Source organism: Sorex fumeus, unplaced genomic scaffold (genome assembly GCF_029834395.1).
Source record: "Sorex fumeus unplaced genomic scaffold, SorFum_2.1 ptg000024l, whole genome shotgun sequence".
In the NCBI taxonomy this organism is placed as follows: domain Eukaryota; kingdom Metazoa; phylum Chordata; class Mammalia; order Eulipotyphla; family Soricidae; genus Sorex; species Sorex fumeus.
This window is the reverse complement of record NW_026606081.1, coordinates 40,068,873-40,094,892: the sequence shown is the minus strand read 5'-3', so window position 1 is coordinate 40,094,892 and position 26,020 is coordinate 40,068,873. Positions and strand designations below refer to the sequence as shown.

The 26,020-nt window shown below is 46.1% G+C and overlaps 1 protein-coding gene across 2 annotated transcripts in view; it reads right to left on the bottom strand.

The window, feature by feature from the left end:
- The window catches only part of GALNT7 (polypeptide N-acetylgalactosaminyltransferase 7), a 135,394-nt gene extending 109,663 nt beyond the window's left edge, over positions 1-25,731 (bottom strand). For both annotated transcript variants that reach the window (XM_056113871.1, XM_056113870.1), the window contains exon 1: positions 25,434-25,731. In XM_056113871.1, coding sequence (XP_055969846.1) covers positions 25,434-25,559 — 126 coding nt within the window. In that variant the 5' untranslated portion in view covers positions 25,560-25,731. The remainder of the gene's footprint in view (positions 1-25,433) is intronic.
- Positions 25,732-26,020: the final 289 nt, after the last annotated feature.

Sequence of the window (26,020 nt, the reverse complement as noted above, 5' to 3'; positions counted from 1 at the left end):
TCTCTTCAATAGCAACAAAAGAAGATGGGCACATCCTTAAGATTTAGTTTGTATGTTCCGACGACTAAAAGCCATGTTACACTTATCTCCTAAAAGAACATAATCCAAGACTCACTTAAAACAACCTGTTGAAAAATGCTTAATTCAAAGCCCGGTATCAATTTCATTTTACTATCAGCAAACATCTCTCTTGTTTCTGAACATAATGAATTCTTACATTTACATTGAAAGGAACATAATATGACTGTGATTGTAAAAATATTGGCAAAAAGAGATCCCAAGAGCTTTCTAAATTTGTTTATATATTTTTTTAAGTTGCAATATAGTATATAATAACCCTTGGGCAGTAAGACAGATTTCCAAGTTAATAAGTAAATTGCCCTCTTTAAATTTAAATTATCCCTTTAAACAACTCAAGGCATGTACAAAACATGCCTCAATAAATTCTGCATATTAATATGGGATATTAAATCGGACACTAGTTTACATCATGTTTCCTTAAGTAAAGTAAAAGTAAGTAAAGGACCTCCCGTTGATCATCGATTTGCTCGAGTGTGCCCAGTAACGTCTCCATTGGAGACTTTGTTGTTACTGTGTTTGGCATATCGAATACGTCACGGGGAGCTTGCCAGGCACTGCCGTGCGGGCGAGATACTCTCGATAGCTTGCCGGGCTCTCCGAGAGGGGCGGAGGAATCGAACTCGGGTCGGTCATGTTGGCTGCGTGGAAGGCAAACGCCCTACCGCTGTGCTATGGCTCCAGCGCCTTAACCTTCTACTATCTTTTAATATGTTAAATTTATCTATCTTTTAATATGTTAATATCTATCTAATCGATCTTTTAATAGTTAATATGTTTTTAATATGTTAATATCTATCTAATCTATCTTTTAATATGTTAATATCTATCTAATATCTTTTGATATGTTAATATCTATCTTTTAATCTATCTTTTAATGTTAAATTTAATATGTTATGTTTCCTTAACCTTCTACTATCTTTTAATATGTTAAATACTCCAAACCCTAGCAAATAATAGAGTTATGAGACAATTAGTTGAATCATTAAAAATACATTTCCTTTTGGTACAGGAGGCCAGGCACTTGCCTTGCAATTTCATGGCATCTGGTTCAAATTCCTAACAACAAATATGATTCCTTAAGCATCGCTGGGGGTGACTCCTGAATACAGAACCAGGACCTGAGCTCTACCAGTGTGGACCCCCAGTTTCTCACCAAGTACACAGGAATGTAGAGAACTTCTAAATTATTTTATTTTTTTAAATTATGGGCTGGAGTGATAGCACAGCGGTAGGGCGTTTGCCTTGCACACAGCCAACATGGCCGACCCGAGTTCGATTCCTCTGCCCCTCTCGGAGAGCCCGGCAAGCTACCGAGAGTATTCGATATGCCAAACACAGTAACAACAAAGTCTCCAATGGAGACGTTACTGGGCCCGCTCGAGCAAATCGATGAACAACGGGAGGGCCTTTACCTTTACCTTTACCTTTTATAGTGTAGGTAACATGGTTACAACAGTGCTGACATTTATGATGTTGATGTACAAAGTTGCTGAACTCCACCACCACCAAAATGCCCAAGACCCTCCACCACTGCCACTATGTCACCTCATGCCTGCCTCTTCGTTCCTCCTTCCCCACTGCTGGGGTCATCTAAGTTCCAAAGATCTTTTTTTTTCTTTTTGGGTCACACTCAGCAATGCACAGGGGTTACTCCTGGCTCATGCACTCAGGAATTAACTCCTGGTGGTGCTCATCCTGGTGGGATGCTGGGAATTGAACCCAGGTGGGCCGTGTGCAAAGCAAACGCCCTACCCGCTGTGCTATCACTCCAGCCCCTGAGTTCAAAAGATCTTAAACCCACTGATGGGAGGAAAGCGCTCCTTCCCTGAGACTTTCAGGTTCTCCTCACTGAGTAACTTTGCTTGTTTTTGTCTCTTGGGCTGAAAGCCCCAGACCCAGTACCACGTCCACCGTCCACGGGCCAACTCTGACTTGGAGCAAAAGCGAAAAATCTCAGAGCTTTTTCGACATCTCAGGAAAAGTGAGTATCTCCGCAAGGATATGGCTACAGCACAGTTATGAAATGGGTGGGAGGGAGGGCAGTGAGAAATTCCCAGACAAGGCCAATCCCCAGAAGGCCAAACAAGACAAATTTTAAGGCAACTGACAAAGGCTTATCATACACAGTGGGTAACTCTATGGCATAGGTCATTTTAGTCATTAGCCCCCACCCCTTAATCTTCTAGTTTCTACTTGCTCTTCCTCCCCCAGAATAAGCCTGTACCCCCCACCCCCACCCCTCTGCTGGCATGCTGGGAGATAAGCTCAAAAACTAATTCTTTCACCAAACCTGCTCATTTTTGCTTTTCAGGTACAACTCATTTTTTTTTACCACTTAGCATAGAATATTCATTTTTTCCCTGTGCACCTTATACCAAAAACTAGGTTGTTACTTCCCAAGGACAGAAACTGTCTTAGCCATCTTCCTACAATACAAGATATGTAAACAGTCCCCCCAAACGGTTTGGATAGTCACAGGTGCTAAAAATAAACAAATCCGAGAGAGGCTCAGGGAAATTTGTGAACACCTTCGTAACAGATTTCTGAAGCACAGAGAGAAAACTGTGAGCTGCCTCATTAGGCCGGGAGCCCGGAAGGCTGGAGTCAAGCAAGCTCTCCCGCGGGCTGAGATGGATGTAGCGCAGTGGTACAGTCTCTGCTCAGGAGTTGAGTCCCCAATCCCTCTTCTATGGAAATAACACAGAATTCAAGACTGGGTTGATGGCCTCTGTTCTATCTGGTATACACCCAAGCAGCAATGGGAAAAAGAAGGTATATTTTGTGTGCAAATCACGCTTTGTTGATATACTGCTCTCTCTCTCTCTCTCTCTCTCTCTCTCTCTCTCTCTCTCTCTCTGGGTTATGTTTGGCCCTAAGGTTCCATCACAAACCTTCCAAGGGAAGACTGTAAAACTAATACTGTGCCAGTTACCAAACTATGCTCGCTCAGCCCCGAACACCCTTCTCAGGCATTCTGATTTATGCAGGATGTCAACCCTGTAAACAACTCCCTTTTGCAAACAGTCTCCTTGTTAGGCTTCAACACGGGGCACCAGAGGAAGTGAGGAAGGTAGGTGGATTAGCTCTCTGCTGTCAGTCAGACAGTTCCTAGGATGGAACATTTATCCACCCCATGTGTCCAAACAGCCTCATCACATTCTAGAGACACATCGCAGCTAATGAGGCTGTCAAGCTGGTGAAACCCGAACTTGTGGGGCCCTACAATGAGTTTCAAAATTCTCATAATCCCAACCTCTTCTTCTGATCACTTTCTGCCCTCCCCACCCCTCATGCCAGGGCTCTTTTTGCAATCATAATTTCTGTGTTACTTCAGGATTCTCCAACACATTCCGTCCACTGTGAGGCTTACCTCTGTATGTCTCTCTATAAGTCCATTTTTTTTCCCCTTGCACTAACTCTTCCAGTGAACCATAATGCCTTGGCCCCCCTAATCGCTAACAACAAAGGGGCCTTGAGAATGATTTTGGGGCACATCTTTGCCAACCTGAAAATTCCATACCTTCTCTATGTCTGCAAACATCCGCAGAGACAGTAGAGACTGGTACATATGGCAGAAAGAAATAACAAGAAAGCCTGAAACCATTAGCAGTCAAAGGAAAGAGCACAGTCGTAGTAAGCCATCGAAAGTTCACTTGAGATAAAAATAAATTCTCAAATACTAGGTTAAAAAATATTACTGGCTCATTTGTGGAATATAAAGTAATGTAATATGAAACTGACACCCAAAGACAGTAGAAACAAGGGCCAGAAAGATTGCTTCATAGTTAGAAGCCTGCCTCATGAGCTGGGGGAGAAGGCAGCTGGATTAGAGAAGGGATCACTAAGTCAATGATGATTGGAGGGATTGTTCAGGATGGAAGATGTGTGCTGAAAGTAGATAAAGGACCAAACATGATGGCCTCCCAGTAACTATATTGTAAACCATAATGCCCCAAAGCAGAGAGTATGGGGTAAATTGTCTGCCACAGAGGCAGGGGGAGGGTTGGGAATGGGAGGAGGGATACTAAGGATACTGGTGGTAGAGGGATGGGTGTTCGATCATTGTATGACTGAAACTCAAACAAACTCAAACATGAAAGCTTTGTAACTGCACCTCATGGTGATTCAGTTAAAATATATATATATTGCTTGGTAGTAATGGGATGGAGCGATAGCACAGTGGGTAGGGCATTTACCTTGAAAGCCGCTGCCAGCTCAGCCGAGCCAGGTTTGATTCCTCCGCCCCTCTCGGAGAGCCCGGCAAGCTACCGAGAGTATCTAGCCCGCACTGCAAAGCTTGGCAAGCTCCCCGTGATGTATTCGATATGCCAGACACAGTAACAAGTCTCACAACAGAGACGTTCCTGGTGCCCGCTCAAGCAAATTGATGATCAATGGGAGGACAGTGCTACCGTGCGGTAGTAATGGGTTTTGAAGAGAAAGTTATGATCTGGTTCTTAGTGACCTGAGCTTAGCAGGAAAGTCTGAAAAGTTGGTCAAGGAATATAGAAATTTGAGAATGAGAACTAGCATGCTCTATATGTTGGGACTATTCTGATCATTCCAGAAAGGAAGTTATATAGAAGTACAGGTTAAGTTCTAGTAAATTCTTTGTTCCTGGTTTTGGGATCAAACCCAGAAGTAACTGAGGGTTATTCCCTGAGACCATTTGGTACCAGGACTCAAACCCAGGCCTAGGGGCTGGAGAAACAGCACAGCAGCAAGGCACTTTCTTGGCATGGGGCTGACCTGGGTTCAATCCCTGGCACCACATGTGATCCCACGAGTCTGGTGGGAGTGATCCCTGAGCACTGAGCCAGGAATGAGCTCTGAGCACAGAGCCAGGAATGAGCCCTGAGCACATCCAGATGTGGCCCAAAACCAAACCCCAACCCCAACCCAGGCCTCGACCATGCAAAGCAATCACACCAGTTCTGTGAGCTAGCTACCCAGCCCTGAGTTCCAGAGACTCGACTTTTATAACCTGACCACTACAAAAACTTACACGAAAAGATGGTTCTTCCTCTCACAATCTCTTCCTGCCTGCCTTGACATAACTGCCTCTTATCTTCCATTTCTAGTCATCACACAGCCATCCAGAACGACAGTCCATTTCAACTTCCCCCAGACTCCACATTCAGTCAACTGGGATGTGACTGCGAGTGGCAGGTACAGAGGAAGCAAAGCCCCCTTCCTGTGTCCTCCGGTCTCAGCTGGAATGCAGGAGGAATGCAACTCTCCAGGAAAGCCACAGAACAAGGGAGATGGCACAAAGGTCCCTGGTGAGGTCAAGCTAAACTTGGAACAGCTGCCAGGTCACTTTGACTATCTATATAAAAACACAATGGGGGACTGAAGAGATAGCAAAATGGGCAAACGTAGCCTGGGTTCAAGGCCTGTATGGTTCCCTGAGCACCGTCAAGTATGATCCCAAAAACAAACAAAACAGAAACTAGTAATGTTTCAGATTTCTGCTGCAGTTAAGTCTATGTCCTAATTGCTCTGAACCCCCATATCGCCTATTATCACCCTGCAGCGATCACGCACAGCCGACAGAGCTCCGTGGAAGTTGTCCCTTTGGTCTGCTCCTCTGGTGCTTCCCCGGGGAAGGTGGGGTGCATAAAGCAGCGTGCTCCACTGGGAGACTCTCCAGAGCGCGCACTCTGCACACAGCAGAACGGGCAAGACAGATGATGTTCATTTGGTTGGAAGTCCCTGGGAGCAATGAAGAATATCCATGATTACTGCAGGGACTTCCCGGGAGGCAAGGTGGTGCTGGCGGGGCAAACAAACTCTATTAGACTCATATTTTAAGAAGCTTCACTCAATCTTGCCTATGCAGAAAAATGTACCCACACGACATTCTGTGCTATGGCTCTGGTCTTAAGTGCCAGCAAAATGCCTGTAAAACATTTACTGTGTTCAGGGGAACTACTTTGATATTTCTGTGACAGCAAATGAGTTTCCTGTAACTGAAACACAATTTATCACTGTACCTCAATCTACGTCTAGATGAATAGCAATGCAACGCGGGCCATACTCGGACCATTTGTCTCGCATCAAGTCAAGAAACCACGAGTGCTGGGACGCCCTGCATGTAATAAATCCCTACCCAGAAACACTTAGCAAACTCACGGGGAGCTGCTGAGGCCATGGATGCAGGAGACGCAGGCAAATGACATGGCAGGGGTTGTTCTGAGAAACCTACTTTCATCAAGCAGAAGGATTTTTCTGTAATTGTGAAGCGCTGGGGATGAGAAGTTACAACAGAACTGAAATCACATGGGGGCATCCCGACAGCAAGATCAGAGAGTTACATCCCACTGGAAAACAACACAGGGGTACCACAGCTGAGGTCAGGGGGTTCGGAGATGAGCCCCAGGGTCACACTTTACCGTTGTGAACTGGGAGGTAGAGAGTGTGTCCAGCATGGGCGAGGCCCTGAATTGGACCTCCCAGTACTGCAGACTGTGGTTCCCCATTAGACTTGACCCAGTCTTTGGGCATATTGGGGAATGGCCAGAAACCAAAAATAAACTACACGTAGCTTTCATTAGGAGACTGTGACTAGGTGACAGGAGACAATGAGTTCTTGCTAAGGGAAAAGTCACTTCCTCAAACAACTCTCTTCAACTGGACGGTGAGACCAGCTCATCTACAGGGAGCCCCAATACACAGCCTGTCCACAAGCAGCTTCGGGGATACCTGAAGTGTAACAGACATAATGGGGCGCTTTGCTCAGGAGCCTTTCTGAAAATGTGGCGGATTTAAGCCGCTAGAGGAAGCTTCCCCTGAAAGTGAGAAGGCATGTGGAGGATGGTGAGACGCCCTCAGCTGGATGCTGACCTACCAAACCTGTGCAGAACAGTCAGCGCCTGAAGGCAGAGCCCTGGCAGCTAGAATCCGCCCCCAGAGACACATGCTTCTCTCCCCAGAGCACTGGATGGTAAGGAACGTCGCCCAGGTAACTGCCTTGCTTTGATGCAGCCATTAGACAACTGCTCTCAGGATGCTTGAGCTTTTCAAAGACTGAACCAGTGACCAGGTCAGTTTATGAAAGAGCAAATGAAATCTGAAAATGTATTTCCTGTAAGACTGAATTCAAAGCTTTTCACAAACCCATGTGTGTGGGCGTATTTCCTAAGGGGGATTGGTTGCAATGTTTCTTTGGCCCAAGGATCCCCCTTTACAAAAATTGCAAGCTAGGATATGACATCAACTCACATGTCCAACGACAGATGAGCAGGTCGTGAAGGTGTGCACACAATGGGATACTCTGCAGCTGCAGGGAACGATGAATCCATGCAATTCACTGCAATTTGGATGGAACTGGAGGGAACTGTGTTAAGAGAAGTCAGAAGACAAAGAATGGGTGCTCTCACTTATCTGTAGTACAGAGAATAGCAGGAAGAGTGAATGCAAGGTGTCAAGCGGGGAAGTACCAAGAAATACCTGGTCCCTTGATTACAGAAATGGGAAGGACAGAGAAGGAAAAAAATCAAGCAGAGAAGGAAAAGAGGTGAACAGGAGGCAAAAGGGGCAGAGTCGAGGAGCCTCAGGTACATCAGTGGTGTAGAGGTGGTGTGTGTGTGTGTGTGTGTGTGTGTGTGTGTGTAGATGGGGGAGAGGGGAGTGAGAGAGCCAATGACACTGCAAGCAGGAGATCCAAATTAGAATAAGATAACATGTCATGCTCTCTGCTATGCCAAAACTTAAAAATGTGCCTGCTAAAAAGGCAAAGGTGAGTGGGGGGAAACCTGGGACGGGGGGCACTGGTGCTGGAACATTTTATGTCTTGCACTCTATTTCGAATAATTCTGTGAGTACTGGTACTTTATAAAAATTTAAGTTAAGAAAAAGCAGTTCAAGTTTCAGGGTACACCCAAAGCATGAATGTCAGCAATAGCATTCACATTTATGATCCCAGTGCACGAGGTCACAGACATGACCTACGTGCCAAAGACCCTCCGCCCTCACTGTCCCTGCAATGCTTTTAGATCTAAGGCTTCTTCCTCCTCCTGCTGCTGGGCAACCTTAGCTCCATTGGTGGACTTCGGTTGTGCAGTCAAAACCCAGGCTCTGTCCGGGAGCAGCGCCTCCGGACACCTCTTGCTTGGCCCAAGTCCATGCAGGAAGTGCTACGGGTGGTGATCAAGAGGGCAGAGAGTACCCCATCAGCTGTGTGTGAACTTGAGCTCCCGCCAGGGGCTGCGGGCCGGAGGTCAGCCTCTTCACAGCACACACTTCCTCCTCTGTAAAATGTCAGAGGAGCAAAGGGAGGGCGTGAAGAAGTATGCTGTATAAGTCGCTCACAGACATCTCATGCTCACCGGTCAGTTCTCGGATGAGAAGCTAGGTCCCCATATGGGTGAGGGCAGGCTGCACCAAATTGTTGCATGGCTGTGCAGATATATGCAGATAAAATGTACCTGAAGTATGATTCAAGGACCCAGAGGAGCTCGATCAGGGCACAGGGAAACAGGTGCCACCCAACTGTGCCGTGAATCAAAAGACACAAATTTCATCTCCAGATGCTTATAATATGGAGAGAAAGATTTGATAGCGTCCTTAAGTGACTATCACTTGAATCAGTGGGAAAAGAAATTCTTCTTCCTAACACAGATACGACAGAAACAAGATTAATAAATAGAATTAGGAAAACAATATATTTACTAAGCCTCCCAAGTAAGCCCATGGCACTGACTTAGATTTCTTAATATTTACTCACTAAGCTTAAGTTTAAAAGTCTTTGTGTACAGCAACCACAATTCAAAATTAAACTGTGGACAAAGCTGGGGGAAGCATAAGGAAGAGATAGTGAAATAAATGACTTGACATGGAATAGTTATTTTCCTAGTTTTGATGTCTGAGCACTCATTTATTTCTTTCTCATTTAATTTTTGGTTTAACCAAGAAGCACTTCAATTTTAATAGCAAGTTTTAGAAACCACCTTATAAAACACATACATACAAAATAGCACTGTCCTGCCGTTGTTCATCGATTTGCTCAAGTGGGCACCAGGAACGTCTCACAACAAATTGTGAGACTTGTTGTTACTGTTTTTGGCATACGAATATGCCACAGGGAGCTTGCCAGGCTTTGCCGTGTGGATGAGATACTCTTGGTAGCTTGCCGGGCTCTCCGAGAGAGGCGAGGGAATCGAACCCGGGTTGACAGCATGCAAGGCAAACACCCTACCTGCTGTGCTATCGCTCCAGACCAAAATAATCTGTTTTTTTCTCTCTTAAAAGGTAGGTATAAACCCATTTTGCAAACATGATACACATGAAAATTTGGGATCTGCAATTCCAAGTTCACTGCTACATATATATGTATATGTATATGTGTATATATATATGTATATATATGTAATGTCCTTTTTCCTGAAATTCTCTCTATACTAAAAGGAACAGTATTAAAATATTAATTTGCAAATACCAGTATCTGTACTAAAAACATTATATAAAAACATTTCTATAGTAAAATTAAAAAGGCAATGTACAAAGGATGTACGTAGCTTGTATTAACACATACTTATATACTAATTATGTATAAAGAATATGCAAACAGATCCTGATAATTGTTTTAAATAAGATGAAGATGGGTGTTTTTAACTTCTGATTTGCTGTCACAGTTTCTACAACAAGGTAAAGGTAAAGGTAAAGGCCCTCCCATTGATCGTCGATTTGCTCGAGCGGGCCCAGTAACGTCTCCATTGGAGACTTTGTTGTTACTGTGTCTGGCATATCGAATACTCTCGGTAGCTTGCGGGGCTCTCCGAGAGGGGCGGAGGAATCGAACTCAGGTCGGCCATGTTGGCTGCGTGCAAGGCAAACGCCCTACCCGTTGTGCTATCTACAACAAATAGTCTGAAAAGTCCAAGAAAAGAAAGCATCTACTAAGATACTTCTCACCTATAACTCAAAACAATAAATTTGCACAGTATATTTTCAGTATCAGATGGACTCTCAAAACTAGGTGCAAATTGCTAATTTCATCTGAGAAGGAGGAAAGGAAAGAAGGTGAATACATTTAAACCATGAGCTAGTATTCAGCAAAGTTCTTCCTCCACTTGGTGGGCACGTCCTGCCCTTCTTCCTCACCTCTGAGCTCACACTCCCTGCCCTGCCATCAAGCTTAAGTACAGAACAGAACAGGACAGATTGAATGCACCTTCGCTGGGAATCTTGAGCTATTTACAGTTACTTGGGCTTTACAAAGACCCAAGGAGAGTGACCAGAAAACATGACTAAGTATTCTAAAGCCATCACTTCGATGAATCTCTTGAACCTTTAAACACGGTGCGTCTCTTACTTCACTGGCATGCAATTAACAGAACAGAAAAGGCCACATTTCACACACACAGCAAAAGCAGATGGGTAAACGCCCAAATTCGATGCAAAGAATTGAAAGCCTCCAGAACCTCAGATTTGACATGCATGACTTTTTGGTAACTAATCTACCATGCAACTAAATTCTGAGTTCCTAAACTGTAGGTACTGTCTTTGCTTGTGCTAAGTAACAAAGACACTTTTGTTCATTTCCCTGCCTAGGAGGGGAGCTTGTGAGTAACAATATAACAAAACATATACTACTCATATAAGAGATTATCGCTATTCTTAGAAGACCAGAGAAATCTCTGAGTGAGGCACAGTAATCCAACTTTGAAATTAGACTAGCTTTCTCCCCCACAAATCGACTTTCCCACTTGTCTTGTTGAGAATGACACATCTTCACCCCTGTCAAGAATCCAGGTGTGACTTGGACCAGCACTCACTCCTCAAACACACTGGGTAGGTATGCAATTGCACACTGCCATGGGCAATTGCCTGGTAAGCAATGAAGAGGATCCAACAATCCACATCTCCACCTGGCAAGGCCAGGGTGATTTCGAACTGGTAGATGACAAACACACTGAGCTAATCTCTCAGGTTTTGGCTTCACAAAAATCACTAGCAAAATTAAAATTAGTGCTTTTAATTTTGTTTGCTGTTCACTCTGTTGTCCGTTAGTCATCTATTAAGCTTTTAGAACCAGGAGAGATAGTAGAGTGGGCAGTACTGAAGGCTTACCCCTGGCTGTGCTAAGGGAGCACTCCTGGCGGGGCTCGGGAGACCATATGTAGTGCTGTGATCCAACCGGGTCAATGCATGAAAGGCAAGTGCTTACCTGCTGTACGAGCTCTTTGGCCTCTAGTTACTAAAATTTGATTCCGGTTTCCATACTGAGTGTATGTGACAGTTTTCTGTTAGAAAAGGAAATGCTTGAGCCATTTGGCAAAAAGGGATTCCCTATTGAAAAATCAAATCTCCGGTCTTTCCTCCAATCTTTGTCAATATTTCCCCAAGACACAGTATCTTCTTGCAGCAATTTTGTGAAAGAAAAAGGCTGGCGAACAACAGAAATTGTGGAGAAGGGGATGAAGAGAGATTACAAAAAGGGCACAAAGTTCTTCTCATTTTCTAATTTTAGAAAAGAAGGTTTTGCTTTTTCATTCAGATTGACATCACAAGATAATGGGTATGCCAGGGACTGTGAAAGTTGGGTTATTTTTAACTAAGAATTATGTAGGGGCTGGAGCGACAGCATAGCGGGTACGGCATTTGCCTTGCATGCAGCCAACCCAGGTTCGAGTCCCAGCATCCCATATGGTCCCCCTGAGCAGGAGTAATTCCTGAGTGCAGAGCCAGGAGGAAGCGCTGTGCATCACCAGGTGTGACCCAAAAAGCAAAATATATATATATATATATTTATATTCAGAAAAAAACAGTGTATTTGTGTGTGTGTATCTCTCCCTCTCCCCACCCCCCATCCCCGTGTGTGTGCGTGTGTGTGTGTGCGTGTGTGTGTGTGTGTGTGTGTGTGTGTGTGTGTAAATGATGAGTAAGCTGCTAGCACTCAGAGGTAACATGCTGTGGGCCCAAATGGCAGGCTTGGTGTGTTTATCTACCTTTGTGCTTAATTGTTCCTACAGCATTTTTTAACCTTGAAGAAACCATTCTCACATTTTTTTTAGCACCTACTGAGACCCGAAGGAACCAATCAACCACTCAACAAATGCCAACCTTCATAATCAAAGAAACCTCTAGTCCCTTTGGAGAAGAAAAAAAGAAACAGATTTCAGTTATTTTCATGAAAAGTTGAGGGACTATTAGGAGACATATCTCAACACATGAGAAAACAGAAAACACTAAAAAAAAATTACCCACACTATGAAGTTTCCTGTCTATAATAAAAATCCATTCCTTAATTGTCACTTAAAATTTCCTACTAGCTACTCTTTCTGCATTTCATCAGCCCTTGTAAGTCATAAATCAGTACACAAGACACATTTTACTTTCAAACACAAAGAAGGTGTTCATGCAAATCAGAATGTTTCAAGCCATTCACCTAACCTGTAGGAAGGAATTTTTGCCAACCAATACAAAGGATTTCAACATTTACTTTTCTCCTTGTTGGCCATGGCTTAAGGAGAGGTCAAGGATGACAACGGCCTCTTATGAAACGTGTCTGTGAAACTCACAAGCTGGCTGAGAGTTTCTCCAATGGTGTCAGAGGCAAAGGCGGCTCCCACAAGACAGGGCTGCAGGGTTCCTGCCCTGGTAACTCAGGGAAAGTGCCCGATGGTTCCTGAAGAACCTGCCTCAGATTTCAGGGTGCACTAGAGAGAACCAGGGCAGTAACTACAGGTCTTACTTGGGCTGGAGTGGATGCTAGCTACTGTCCCAAGCTCAGAATCAGCAGGACCTCTCTGAGGTGAGCACCTGTATTGTGGGTTTGAAAATGCTCTTTAGAAATTAACATCTGCAATTACAGACACTCATTTATCTTAAAACAGAAGTTTTAGATGGGGTGGCTTAGAGTCTAAACAACAGTTAGAAAAGACCAAGAGCTTTCTTACTTCCTACTGAAAATATACTTGTTTATAATACCAAGGATTGTAGCAATCACTTTTTGGCACACTTTTAAGAGACAATTTTAGGAAACTGTTTGCTAAAAGTATTTTTCTCTTTATCACTCACTAGGATCTCTCCTGAACTATAAGCAAAATTATTCTAATTGACCACAATAGAAACACTCTCCCCCAGTCTTCTTTCACAAATACTGGTTTCAGGATTTCCTCTGAGACCATCATGCAGAGAGCAACAGTTAAAGGAACTGCAAGTCCAAATTTCCTCATTCTACCAATCCTTTGCTTAAATGTTAAAATGTAATTACATATTTCATGTGATCGAAATTTCCAACCTTGACAGTGATCTTTTAGCTTAAAATACTAAACACTACATAGAGAAATCTGCATGTGTAAAGTAATAAGATTTTAGTCATTTCCATCCCATTACTCTAAAAAGCACTTTGTACTCATTTATTCCGTACCATAATTGAGAGCTTATTTGCCAAAAATCTAATGGATTTTTTATTCATTTTAAATCACCCTGGCAAGAGTCAGCAGACTTTTGAACAGGGGTTTTAAATGCCTTCTTTCAAAAGAAAAGATGTAAAACTCTCAAACAGAATGTCAAGGTAACAAACACCAAGACTTTATATGGCCCAACACTGTTTGGGAGATTAAAAGTCTAATTCTGTCAGACAGTTAAGTTCTATAAAACATAATGATCAAACAGTCCGATAAACACTGCAAAGTAAAATATTAAATTGGCAGAAAACTGAGGAAAGGAGGATTTAGTCATCTGAGTAAGCATAATGAAAACCTGTATCTAACAAGGCAAATATTTTTAAAGATGCCTAAGACAAGTTTTGAAATAACTTTATAAAATAACCTCTGAATTTTACAGACACACAAACTGTTTATAAGAACTAGGGGTCACTACCATGTATTGTACTATAAATTTTCTAGGCAAATATTTCTCATTGTAAGCACAAATTTTTCACAGAAGCTTTAAATTGGCAAATAACATATCTTTAGTTGATTTAAAGAAATTACTTCCGAGTCATTCTCAAATGTTTGTACTACAAACCTAAACTACAAACCTAAAATTGGAATCTGTTGTGCTCCTACTTTTCTCAATCTGAGTATCTTATCCAGAGATCTGTTATATATTCTGGCAATGTGAAATTTGTATGCGTTTGTGCTAGGATTTCAAGGAAGCTATTTTCTCTAATGATTGTAACAAAAAAAAATACATGAAATGTTTACTACATATTAAACAGAATAAAATTATCTAAAGAACAATAAACCCTGACAAGAAAAGAACCATTGGAGCACTTCACACATGATTTAGGGACTTTACTTTCAAGAATGTACCATGGTATTGTATTGTTCTTCTCTTTCTTTTTCTTCTTTTTTTCTATTTCACTTCTTGAAAAAATTTATCAAAAGAGAAATTCTCACAGAAGCACAAAAATTGTGCATTGATGTTAGGATATCACTTCTCAACAGGAAATAATTCTTAAAATTCTGTAGAACTGTTCAAAAGCATTTCTTCTACTACATATAGAACCTCAGCTGATGGTCTCAATTCAATAGTGAGACTCAATGGGTTCCTTTTCAATCAACTGTTCCAGCTGAAGGAGGAGTTAGGCATTCACAAGATTGGTAAAAGCTACCTCAAAACTTGTGCACATTAAAGAGAACATCTTATCTCCATGTTCTGAGTGTTTTATTAAAAGGAAAAGCACAAGTCAAAGGATAATTTCAGTTTCCTTAAGAGAAAATGCTGGCACACCCATCAGTTTGAAGAGTGATGACAATCACAAAGTTTGGGCAATTTCTTACCAAACTTTATTTTAGGACATATTTCCTCTTTAACTAATACCAAGTCTTCAGATAGTTGTACGGACACACGACTAGAAATCAATACATCGCTGTTATACCCTTATAATACTGAAGCACTAATACTAAGCCTTTGCATCTTATAAAGTACCACAAATGCTAAAATTATGTTTAAGCCAGATAATCATTAAGCATGTAAGTTTATTCTTGAAGCAAGCTGCATACCTCTTGAGGCCCAAAATGTACTCTTAAATCCAGGGACTCAATAAAAGATTAAAGATTACAAACAATGATTAGGTCACCTACTCGATTCTCATATATAACTGCTCCCAATAGTATGTGATTTAATTTTAATTCATCCAGTTTAAAATATCCACGGTAATAACAAATTCCAATTGCTTTGCTTGGAAGCCATTAGCAGACTAGTTGGTATTGATATAATACTGCAGTTAATTGTACCGTCTAGATTTGGGAAACCGGGCGGCTCGGCAGCAATTCCATAAACCTAATTAGATAATGCAAAGTTAATTTTTTCCTCAAGTTTCAGTGTACCAGTTCTTACACTCAGTGAACTGAATCAGGTCTCCCCGTTGGCATATTTAAATGCTTCTCAGGAGCAACACTTAAAAATGCTATGAAGGCCGGGGAGCCCAGGAGGGAATTTATAATGGAACAGAAATGAGAACATCCCTCATTTTTGAAACACTCAGGATCCTCAGAAAATGCAGTAACCCAGAGCGAGTTCATTCCTTTCCAAAAGGAGACAGAACTCTGCGTAACTATTGTTTGGGCTGTCTTGGTGTTGCTTCTGGGATCGCTGACTGAACCAGAATGAACCCGAGGCCTCGTTTTAAAAATGAACATTCTTGAAATGCTGAGCTTAGAGTTTTGCTCCTCTGTTTTTCCCCTTTAAACACACACCTGCCAAATTAATGTGTTTAAAAAAGAAAGTTAAGTTTCACTGTGTATATGCGTGTGAGAGCGAGAGTGAGAAAGAGTGAGAGAGAAAGAGAAAGAAAGAGAGAGAAGAGAGAGATGCACTTTTCAGGGGATGGAAAGGTATGTTCTCCAGGGGTTGGTGAGTGCTTTATATCCAGATCTGCTGGGATAAACTTCATCCACCCAGGACCTAAAACTGGAATTAGTAGATTAGAAAACAAACAAATGCAAAGCATTCATTGCCACTGAAAAAGTGCTTTGGCTCTTTAAAAGTTTGGTTGATGTTTTGTCACCAGAAACATATCACAGGACTTAGCTTCTGTGTACACCAAACCCTAAGGTAAAGCAGATTTCTTGACATGCCATTTTGCTTTCCGTGGCGGGTCTAAATAGCTCCCAGTGACATTCTGTATTGTCTGTGGATATATGTACATGCATGTGTCCACATATAGTGGCTATGAATATGTGTGCATACATGTTTACACACATAGTGGAGGTGTGAACATCAGAGGCACGTGGCTGATCAAGGCAGAGCAGATACAGCTGAACACATTAAGTGTCTCTGTGATGGCCCTGGTTTTCTAATAGCATCTCTCTTCTATTTGTATTTTCCCTGAAATGCAGGATATGTCTAGCTCCTGAAGGTTATGTTTAGGTCCTCGGGGCCGGTTTTCCTTGGTCATACTGACAGGTAAGAAGATGCAACTGGAGACTCCCCAGAGTGGCCCATGACTACTGGTTACTCTAGGCATCAGGTGAATTTGCTGCCGTAGCCATTTGCTGGATCCTTAAGTCTCAACAGCTCGTTGGTTTGGGTATTATTCAGGGGCCATGGGTTTTTGCTATTGTTCAGCAAGATTCAATGGCTACTTTGCCTTCTACTTTTGGGGTCACTTCCAACGGTTCTTGTGTGTGGCACCAGGAACTGAACTTGGATCTCCTGTACACAGAGCACCCACTCCAACCTCTTGAGCTATCTCTTAGACCCATTCTCCATGACTGCTGCTCAAGTATTGAGCCTCTGAAAATGCCGAAGCCATCGTCCTGGCCCGTGTTTTCAACAGCACGATATTCTCCACGTCACGCTTGTGCCTTCCTCATCTCTCCTTCCCCCAGCACCTAACAGAGGAGAGTTTCCATGTTTCTTTTTCCCTGCATGATTTTTCTCCTCCACCTCCACCAGCAACCTGAATCTACCTATCTGCTACCCGGAGCTTCAGTCCTCAGGTTCCAGCCAGTGACGTGGCATTCTTGATGGCACTGCTGGTTTCTATTCTGAGCACCAGCTACCTGGTGGACACCAGCAGTTGACTGGTGTGGGGGCTGTAGGTGCCATATGCAGGACAAATTAATTCTTATTCCTGCAGTTCCCACACCCCTCCCCCCCCCCCCCCCCACCACCCCCGGCATCTCAGAGTGTGAAACCTGCACCCGCAGCATCAGCAGCACCTGGGAAAAAGTCTCACACGCTGCTTCCTTCTGCCAGACCCAGCCCAAGTGCTTCAGGAATTCTGGGCAGGAGGCCGAGTAATCTGTTTCAACGCAGCCCCGAGGGGATTCTGCAGCCTGTCGAGAGTGCGGGAACCACCACGTCAGACAGTTCTACTCCTTCCAGTGACACCAGCCTCCTTCCTTCCCTGGCCCACCATGCTAGATGGGGTCACTTGGCTACAGTCTTTCCTACCTCGGAGTCATTTTCTTGCTTTTTTTTCTCCTCACTGAGGCCTCTGGTGTCCTCCAGATCTAGTGCTCTTTTCCCCTGTTAAACCCAGCCTGCTCCATTCCTAAGAAGGCCAGCTGCAATGCTTGAAGTATCCCCTCTCTCTGGTTCAGAGTCTAGCTTTCTCTGTGGGATCTCCCCCCATCAGTCCCCGCCCCCAGTCCCGGGGGTCTACAGACTACTGGCTCGTGCTTTTGCACACACCATGCTCCTGATCCTGTGTACTGCAGCCTCAACCAGATGAACTATCTCATCCCATCCTACTGCACAGATTACAGGCTCTTCCCTGTGAACCCTCAAGCCCCGGGGGCTGGCTTAATGCAGCCCTGACCTCATCCACTGTCTTTGTCATTTGTTTTTTCGTTTTGTTTTGTTTTTCAATTTATTTTTTTATTAGTGAGACACCTTGAGGTACAGTTGTAGACTTACAAATTTTGAGCTTGGGTTTCAATTATACAATGATCGAGTACCCATCCCTCCACCACTGCCCATCCTCCATCACCACTGATCCCAGTACCCCTCCCACCCCCCCATCCCCCACCCCACCCTGCCTTTGTGGCAGGGCATTGTCATTTGTGATCTCAAACCTGTGGGCAAGAAAGATAACTTGTTTTGTTCACTGGAGAGTGAGCTGACCATGGACTGCTTGCAGAACAGAGTTCTGCCTGCATCAGTGAGCTTCTGAAGCACTGGACTCCGTCCAAGTCCACCTTCTTCCCCGTCTCAAACTGTCCTGGTCCAGTGTAGCCCCCGGGGCTCTGCGCTTTGCCCAGAACACTCTTCCCTCAGAACCGCATGAGAGGCTTCAAATTATTCCTTAGGCTTCAGCTCTGTCCTTCCCCCGGCAATTGGTCCCCAGGTCCCTTTAGCTTTCAAGCCACCCGGGCTATCTTCAGTGTTAACTCTATTTCAGATTCTCTTCCAAAGTGACCTCTCAGTGGAGTTTCTAGGAGCCTGTCAACGTGGTTAAAATCTGCTGTGGTGGGTCAGAGATCAGAAACCTAAGTCACAACACCTGAGAGCTAATCTAGGTCCCACCTCTGAAAAACAGCCCAGGGCAAAGAGTTCACTTCTCTGGAACTCTGGCCTTACCTATATAGTGGACAGTAGATCAAATTTGCACTCAAGAGTGACTGTGATAATTAATGCAATACATGTGGAATGCTTACCTGGCACACATGAAAGATTCAAATTAGGTTATCTATTATCTATATTTTATGATTTACTACTCTATAGAATCTCCCATGCCCAGAGCAATAAATAGTACTTAGCAGCCACTCAAAAATATTTTAAGTATTTGAGTGAATCAAGAGCAGATGATAAAAGCATGTCAATATTCACCTCAACTCCACTTGAAAAGCTCCCTAAAATCTTCTCTATCTGCTGAATTAATAAATGCCAACCCAGTTCCATAGCTTACCACTTCATTTCCTTCAGAGCATGACCCATATGGATTTTTCTAATCTCAGAACCCCACCACCTTCATCAGGAAAGCCAGACTTTGTCCTAGTCTCACCATATTCCTTTAGTCTAAAATATTCTTCTCTGCTTTTCTATCCTGACACGCCACGTCTAGGCAACTGTCACACTCTTCCCTCTTGTCTAAATCTCCAGCTCAGCTGTGCGGGATCCTCCTTTTGGATGATGACTGCATTTGCACACGGGTTGTCTGATTTGGGGGAGGTGCTTGGAGTATGTTCCCTTGCCGTCCACACACCTCCAGCGCCCAAACAAGGACCTCAAGGGGGAGAAACATTCCAATGCATTATTTTGAGTAAACAGATGGTTTGATGCTGGGAAGCGCTGTAAAAAGGCCTCGCTTTGTGCATCAAAAGAAAACTGCTGTTAGAGATGTAAGAATACCTACGGTGTGGCTATGATGTCAAGACCCGAGTAATAACTTCATTATGCCCAAAAGCTCTTCACTCTTCTGCTGCCCATTAGAGTCCCACCCGGAAACACGGGGTTGTTCACATATATTGTTAATACATATTCCATCTTCTCACCTTCCGACCTCCCAAGCATAATCTAATCATAAAATAATGCCTTAGCTTCAAGTGAGCCCATTATAGCTTTGTTATGTACACAAATTTATCCTGGAAGATTTAAATTATTAATCTGCCTTTATCCTCAACAGATTGTACATTTCTTCTTTGAGAAAAAGCAGTCAGAATTCCAAATATGAGCTAAGAATTGTCTGGGTTGCCATTCAATAATCAGTTGTTTTCCTACATTCAATAGCTTTTCAAATCTTGCTAACGAACACTAGCTCCCCCCAAAAGTTAAATTTATAAATATCACTGCTAAATGGCCCAATTCTGACTTTCAGTCATTACCTTTCTTTTCTCTCTCCAGCTCCAAGTTCCTATGGACATGTGGCGTGATATAGCTTCTAGTGAAACCCGTATCTACCATTCCCTGTGGCAGCCTGTGACACAAAATAGTTTTCCGAATGTTGCTCAGCAATTCTCCCTTCTGCACTCCCTGAACGGCGGTTCTCACCTACTGGTTTGATTCTTAGCAAAATACAGTCTTGGAGGAGTTCTCTTTTTGCGATGCTGCAGATAGAGTGAGGACGCGGGACGGACCGCAGGGCCCCAGAGTTGCTGCATCTTTCGGAAGGAGGATGTGCTCCCTGGAGAGCAGGGACCTTCACTTTCTGCATTCTCTCCAGCAGGGCCTTTTGTGGGTTCCTAGGGAGGTTCTGGTGGGAACAAAACTGATGCCCAACCTTCAACCACTGCTGGGCAGGGAACACTTCCAAAAACATCTTTTGTTCAATGTAGTTCAGTTATAACATTGAAGGGGCGGGGGGACCACCAAATTCTGGGCTTGGCTACTTTTCTGTGTGAAATTTGCTGTTGCCCCCTGTTTCCACCTGCTACTATCTGGAAGGACTTTTCTCTAGCTACTCCCATTTCCTCCATATCCCCGTGGTGAGAGGGCAGTGTGCATGTCCAGGGCTGCATCTCCGTCTGGTGCTGCGCTGCTGGGATGGGCCCTGTCACCCACATCCCTGAACCAGCGGACGCGAGGTGGGAAATGAACAGATGATAAGAGAGTTTGAAATATCAAAAGTGTTTCGGATCTTTATTTACAAGTCTGAGGCTGTTTCTGTGATGCAGCCACTGGCCTCTGGTGAAACTGCTTTCTGTACCTGTCACTGTGCTTCAGGTGGCCATTTCCAAGCATCCATTGACATTAAGGCCGGATTCACAGCCAGGATGAGGAATGTCCACATTTCCAGGGTACCCTGCCCTCTCTGAAGGACATAAATAAAAGGGTTTGGGCCTTGGCAGATACTCCACGAGCATTAAACGTGAATCCCCATCCCTCCGGTCCCAGACTCAGTCAATGAATTACAATCACCGTGAAGAGACGTGAAAGCTCCTGGTTGTCCTTTAAGGATGCACAAGGATTCTAGAGAGCCCACATTTCTTGAACCTGGAGAAGGATGGATGAGAGGGAGGGGTGGACAGCAGAAGAGAACAGCAATACTGCAGCACTCAGTCTAGGGAACCAGGACAAGTGCAGCCACTGGAAGCATCAGGCAGCCCAGAGGTATAGCACCTTGAGTATGTGAGGCCCCGGGTTCAATCCCTGGTGCTGCAATGGAACCTTAAACTACTGATGTTTTGTTTTTTCCCGCTAAGTGAAAGCTTCATCCCTAGGAGTGCATCTGGAACTTCACTTGAAATAAAACCTCATGGTCACAGGCAGAACTGTCCAGGTTACAACCAATCACTACAGCCACCAAATGGTTTTGGTAAAGTGGACCTTGATTCTCACTGGGTAATCAATTCAGTCCTTTGGCCTCATTTAAGTGACTTTCCTGTTGGCTGGTCTTAGCTTATTTGCCTGGTAAAATATCTCTGTTCAGGCGTGGTTCTTGAGCTGATCCTGCAATGTATGCCCGGAATCTACCAAGGCATTCAGTGGTCTGACCAAGGCAGCACGTGCACACATGAAGAATCATCAGTTTATAGGCAGCGCCTCGCCACTCGGGAACGGATTGAAACGGGCACGCAGAGCTTTCAACATTCCCATTAGATTTTTATTTTCAGAGACTACTGGTTTAACTTTAAACACTCAAGGCTAAGACCAGGGATTTGAGAGATACTATCATTTATTTAACCATCAGAACTTTCTACAGTTTCCAAGTGCTAAACAGATGGTCTCGATAAATGCTGACCTAATCACATCCTGTGGATAGGGCCTTAAAAAAAAAAGACTTCCCATGATCCTAAAGTACAACGTGATATATAAATTCTGTCTTCAGAACTACCAACCATGTATCCCTATAAGAATCTGCCAAAACTCCCAACTCCTAAATCTTCTAAAACTCCTAACACATTCTCCTTTGCCCCTCATCCACTCACCTAGTCCGGAAGCCTTTTAAGTCTTTATTAGCTCTTGAATCCTTTAACATTTTTCCCTACTTTCCCTCCACAGTAATCCAACATATCACATCTGAACTATTCATAAGCTCCAACAGGACTCTCATCTACTCCTGCTTTAAATTCTAGCTTCTGAAAACTGTGGTTCACGATGCCATATAATCCCATACGTTAAAAAAAAATCTTTTAAAATAAATGTTTTCTGATCATCAGTAAAATATTTAAAATATTTAAGTTGTATACCTATTTCATACACCATATTCCCTGATTACATAAAATTTTCTTTGGTCAAAAGGGGTCAAGAGTAGAAAATCTTTAAGCCCTGCTCCAAGAAGTGGTCTTTTCAAAGCAAATCTGATCTGACCTCTCTCAAGCCTTAAAAATCCTCGAGTGGCTTCTCACTGATCAAAGACCTTGGCATGCTCCACAAGATCCCTCGCCACCTTTGCAGGACCATTCTGCTTCTACCACTCTTGGTTTTCTTCAGGTGACCAAGATACCCAGGGCCTTGGCATATGCTTCTCCAGCCCAGGAGTGCCCCGTCCCAAGCCCAGATCAACAATTACTTCCCTTCAGAGTCTGAGAGTTCAATGTCAGTCATTTCAGGTAGGGCAACTGTGGCCAAGCTCTTCCTTTTCTTTACTCCCTACTATTTTTCTCCACAGCAAATAGCACATTTTCTATTTATGGATTTGTAGAACCTTGATTGGTATGCTGTGTGTGTGGTGGGGGGAGAGGAAGGGAGAGAAGGACTGAGAAGCACGGTAGTTTTTACTGAAACTTATTTAGAAAGATGTGAGGAGAGAGAAAGAGAAATGCATATTTGGGAGAGAGAGAACATAGGTTCTCCGGAGTGGAAACCAGCAAGCAAGAAACCAGAGACAAGCAAGTGAGATATGTGTTTGAGAGAGAACATGGGCTCAAAGAGCAACCCTCTTTTTTTGTGGGGGGGGGGGGTGGGAGGAGGGAATGGGGCTGTTTTTTCACTAGACTCCCAGACCCATGGGGTTGGGGGTAAGGAGTGTTTCTCTAACAATCACCACATATAGAAACTGCTCAAAAATGTTGAGGAAATAAAGCAGATCAAATGCAGCATATGACTGAACAGTAAGACTTCCTTCCTTCCTTCCTTCCTTCCTCCCTCTTTCTTTTTCTTTCCTTCCTTTCTCTCGCTCTCTCTTCCTTTCCCTCTTTCCTTTCTTTATTTTTTTGCCTCAGAGAAAGCAGGAGACCAGACACCATATTAGTTTTGCTGATGGGGAATGTGATTTTGCACTGAAATCTTTCACAGTTGCACACAGCTTAAACATGGAAGCAATCCAGGTTTAAAAAAAAAAATCACCTTGTAAAGCTTTCCTATCTGGAAACTTCAACGTACAAGATAAGAAGGGACAGGTGGCCACAGAGTGGAACCAGGAATATAGTTCAGTTTGCCATGGTGGAGGCAGAACCTTTATTTGCTAAGCTGGATTATTCTAACCCATCTGACGCCATTCTGGGACCAAGGGTCCTGTGAAGGTCTGCATTCAGAGCCAAGCAGGGGTGAGGACTGGTACTACTATCTGCAATCATCGGCAAAAGAACCAAAAGGGAAAGGGGTCCTCTGGAGTTAATCAGTCCTGGCCAGAAGAATCTTCTTTCACGGAGCCATCCTTCAAGTGTGGCACCTCAGAAACTCAGGGGGGGTTTTATTAAAGTCAACAGTTCCCATCTGTGCACATAGGATTGATAAGCTATGCCCTAAACTGCTTAGTTACTCTTTGTCACAGAGCTAAGGGTGGCCGGGTATCCAAACATTTCTTTTGGTATTATGTTAGAAAATCTTGGAATGTCAGTTTTAGTGTTTGGCAGATGAAATGCCACTAGATCCACTGACAAACTAACGAGAAGTGGAGGAATCAAGACAGTGTCACATGAACACGAGGTTTGTACTTACAGGTGACCAAGCTATCTCTAGGCCTTGGTACATATCAGCACTAGTCAAATATTTCAAAAGCGATGGGGGTAGGGGTGGGGGGAGAAGTGGGATAATGAATGGATGTTCTATCACCTTTTTAAAGGACCTGTTTCAACCACCGGGCATTCTGGGAGCGGCAATTTTTGCCCAGTCTTTCCTTCCATTTCTCTTTCAGAAAATGGAATTTGTGAATTGCTAGCTGTCCGCGCACGGTGTATGGAACACACCAGTAGCTAGCACACGAAGGCAAAGGATCACTAGGAAGGCAAACACCAGGCACAGGTCCCCCCATCACCGAGAGCCGAGGGACGTCAAATCCCAACTCCACCAAAAGCAGAAGGACCATGGCGCTTTCCAAATCGGTGGCTGGTTAAGAGGAGCGTCCAGCCAGCGGCAGGACAGGATCCCAATGCACCTGGTCTGAAGTCTTAGGCCAACGTCGCCGGCCGCGAGGCGAGCACCCAACGGGAGGCGACGGGAGAGATGCTGCGAGCAAACCTCGCCCAACTTCCAGACGCCAAACTTTGCAAGTCCACAGGGGAGGAGAGATCACGCAGATGCCGCGCCGAGGGTTTCCGTGCAGAAGGCGCCTCCCACCCCGATCTGAGGGCTCCCTGTGACTCCCCTGCACCCGGGGCGGCTGACCCGGGGGCCGGGTCGAGCCCCGGAGCTGGGGGCGGGGTGCAGCAGCTGGAGCGCGGGGTGGGGGGAGGCTCGCTCACCCGCCCACCCGCTGGGCCCGTGACGCCGCCACGGTGCCCAGAGTGTGGGGGGTACCCCTTTTCCGGGGGGCGGCTCGGAATCGTTCCAAGAAGCCCCCCGAAGGCTGTCACCGCTGCCCCCCGAGTAGGGAGGGGGGTCCTTCCCCCACGCCGTGCCCGCCCCTGGGCGTCGCTCGGAGCCCGGGGCGGCAGCACAAGTTAGTTTCCCGGCCCGAGCAGCCGTGCCGCAGCCCCGGGGTTGCGGGGCTCCCCCCACGAGCGGCAGGCGGAGTGGGGCGCGGCTCCCCAGCCCCGACCCCCGCCCGCCTCCTGGGCCGGGGCCAGGCCTCGGCCGCCCCCCCGCACCCCGACTCCGGGGCCGGCAAGCCGAGCGTGGGGCGGCGCTTCCTTCCCCGGCCGAGCCGGAGGCGGGGCCGCGCCGGTGCCCGGGGGCCGCCGAGGGGCCTGCGCGGGGCGCCCGGGGGGGTCCGGCGGCATCTCGGCGCCTCCCGGGCCTGCCCGCGCCGCAGGCCGCAGCCCGGACCCGGCCCGCCGCCCCCGGGGGTCGCCGCCGCCGCCGCCGCCGAGGAGCCGCCCCCGATTCCCCCCCGCCGGCCCCGCGCCCCCCAGCCCGGGGGACCCCCCCGCGCCGCGCCCCGCTCCGCCCGGCCAGTCGGGGCGCGGAGCTCGGCCGGCGGCCGCGGCGCGGGGGTCCAAGCGCGGCGAGGGGGCGGGCCGGGCGCCGGCTGGGGGTCCCCCACACCCGGGGGGGCTTGGGGGGTCCGGCGCCCCCGGCCGGCAGGATCTGCACCCGCGCCACCTGCGGAGCGGCCGCGGCCCCCCCTCCGCCCCGTCCGCGCCCGACACCCGCACAAGTTGCCGGGGGGCGCCGGGCGGGTCACTCACCCTCATCCGGCTCCGCGGGCTCGGCTCGTCGGGCCGCAGCGACAGCGACGACCAGAGCACCAGCAGCCCCAGGAAGCCGCCCAGCAGCAGCAAACTGCGCACCAGGAAGCCGAGCTTCAGCCGCATCTTCCCGCGGCGCCCACAGCGACCCGGAGCCCGGCGCAGCCGCCGCCGCCGCGCGGCCTCCTCCCTCCCTCCCCGCGCCCGCTCGCCGCCGCCCTCCCCCACCCCGCCCGCTCCGGAACTCCCCGCGACCCTGCCCTGCGCCCCTCCCGCCGCCCCCTCCTCCCGCACCCCTCCCTCGCCCTGCCCGCCTCCGGCCCGGGGCCGCGGTCCCCTCGGCTCTCTGCACCCCTGCCTGCTCCTCTGTGCCCTTTACACCACCCCCCCAATAAAAAAAAAAAAAACTAACTTAACACTTTGCCAGGTCGGTCCCCTCGGCTCGGCCCCGCCACCCCCGAGAGTCTCCCGTGGCTCAAACTTGGCCTGGGGCACGGGGGGCGGGGGGGGGGGGGTGGCTCCTGAGCCAGCCCGAGCACTGCCGGCGTTTCTATCCCCTCCTACCCCCCGCCCACCGCTGCAAGTAC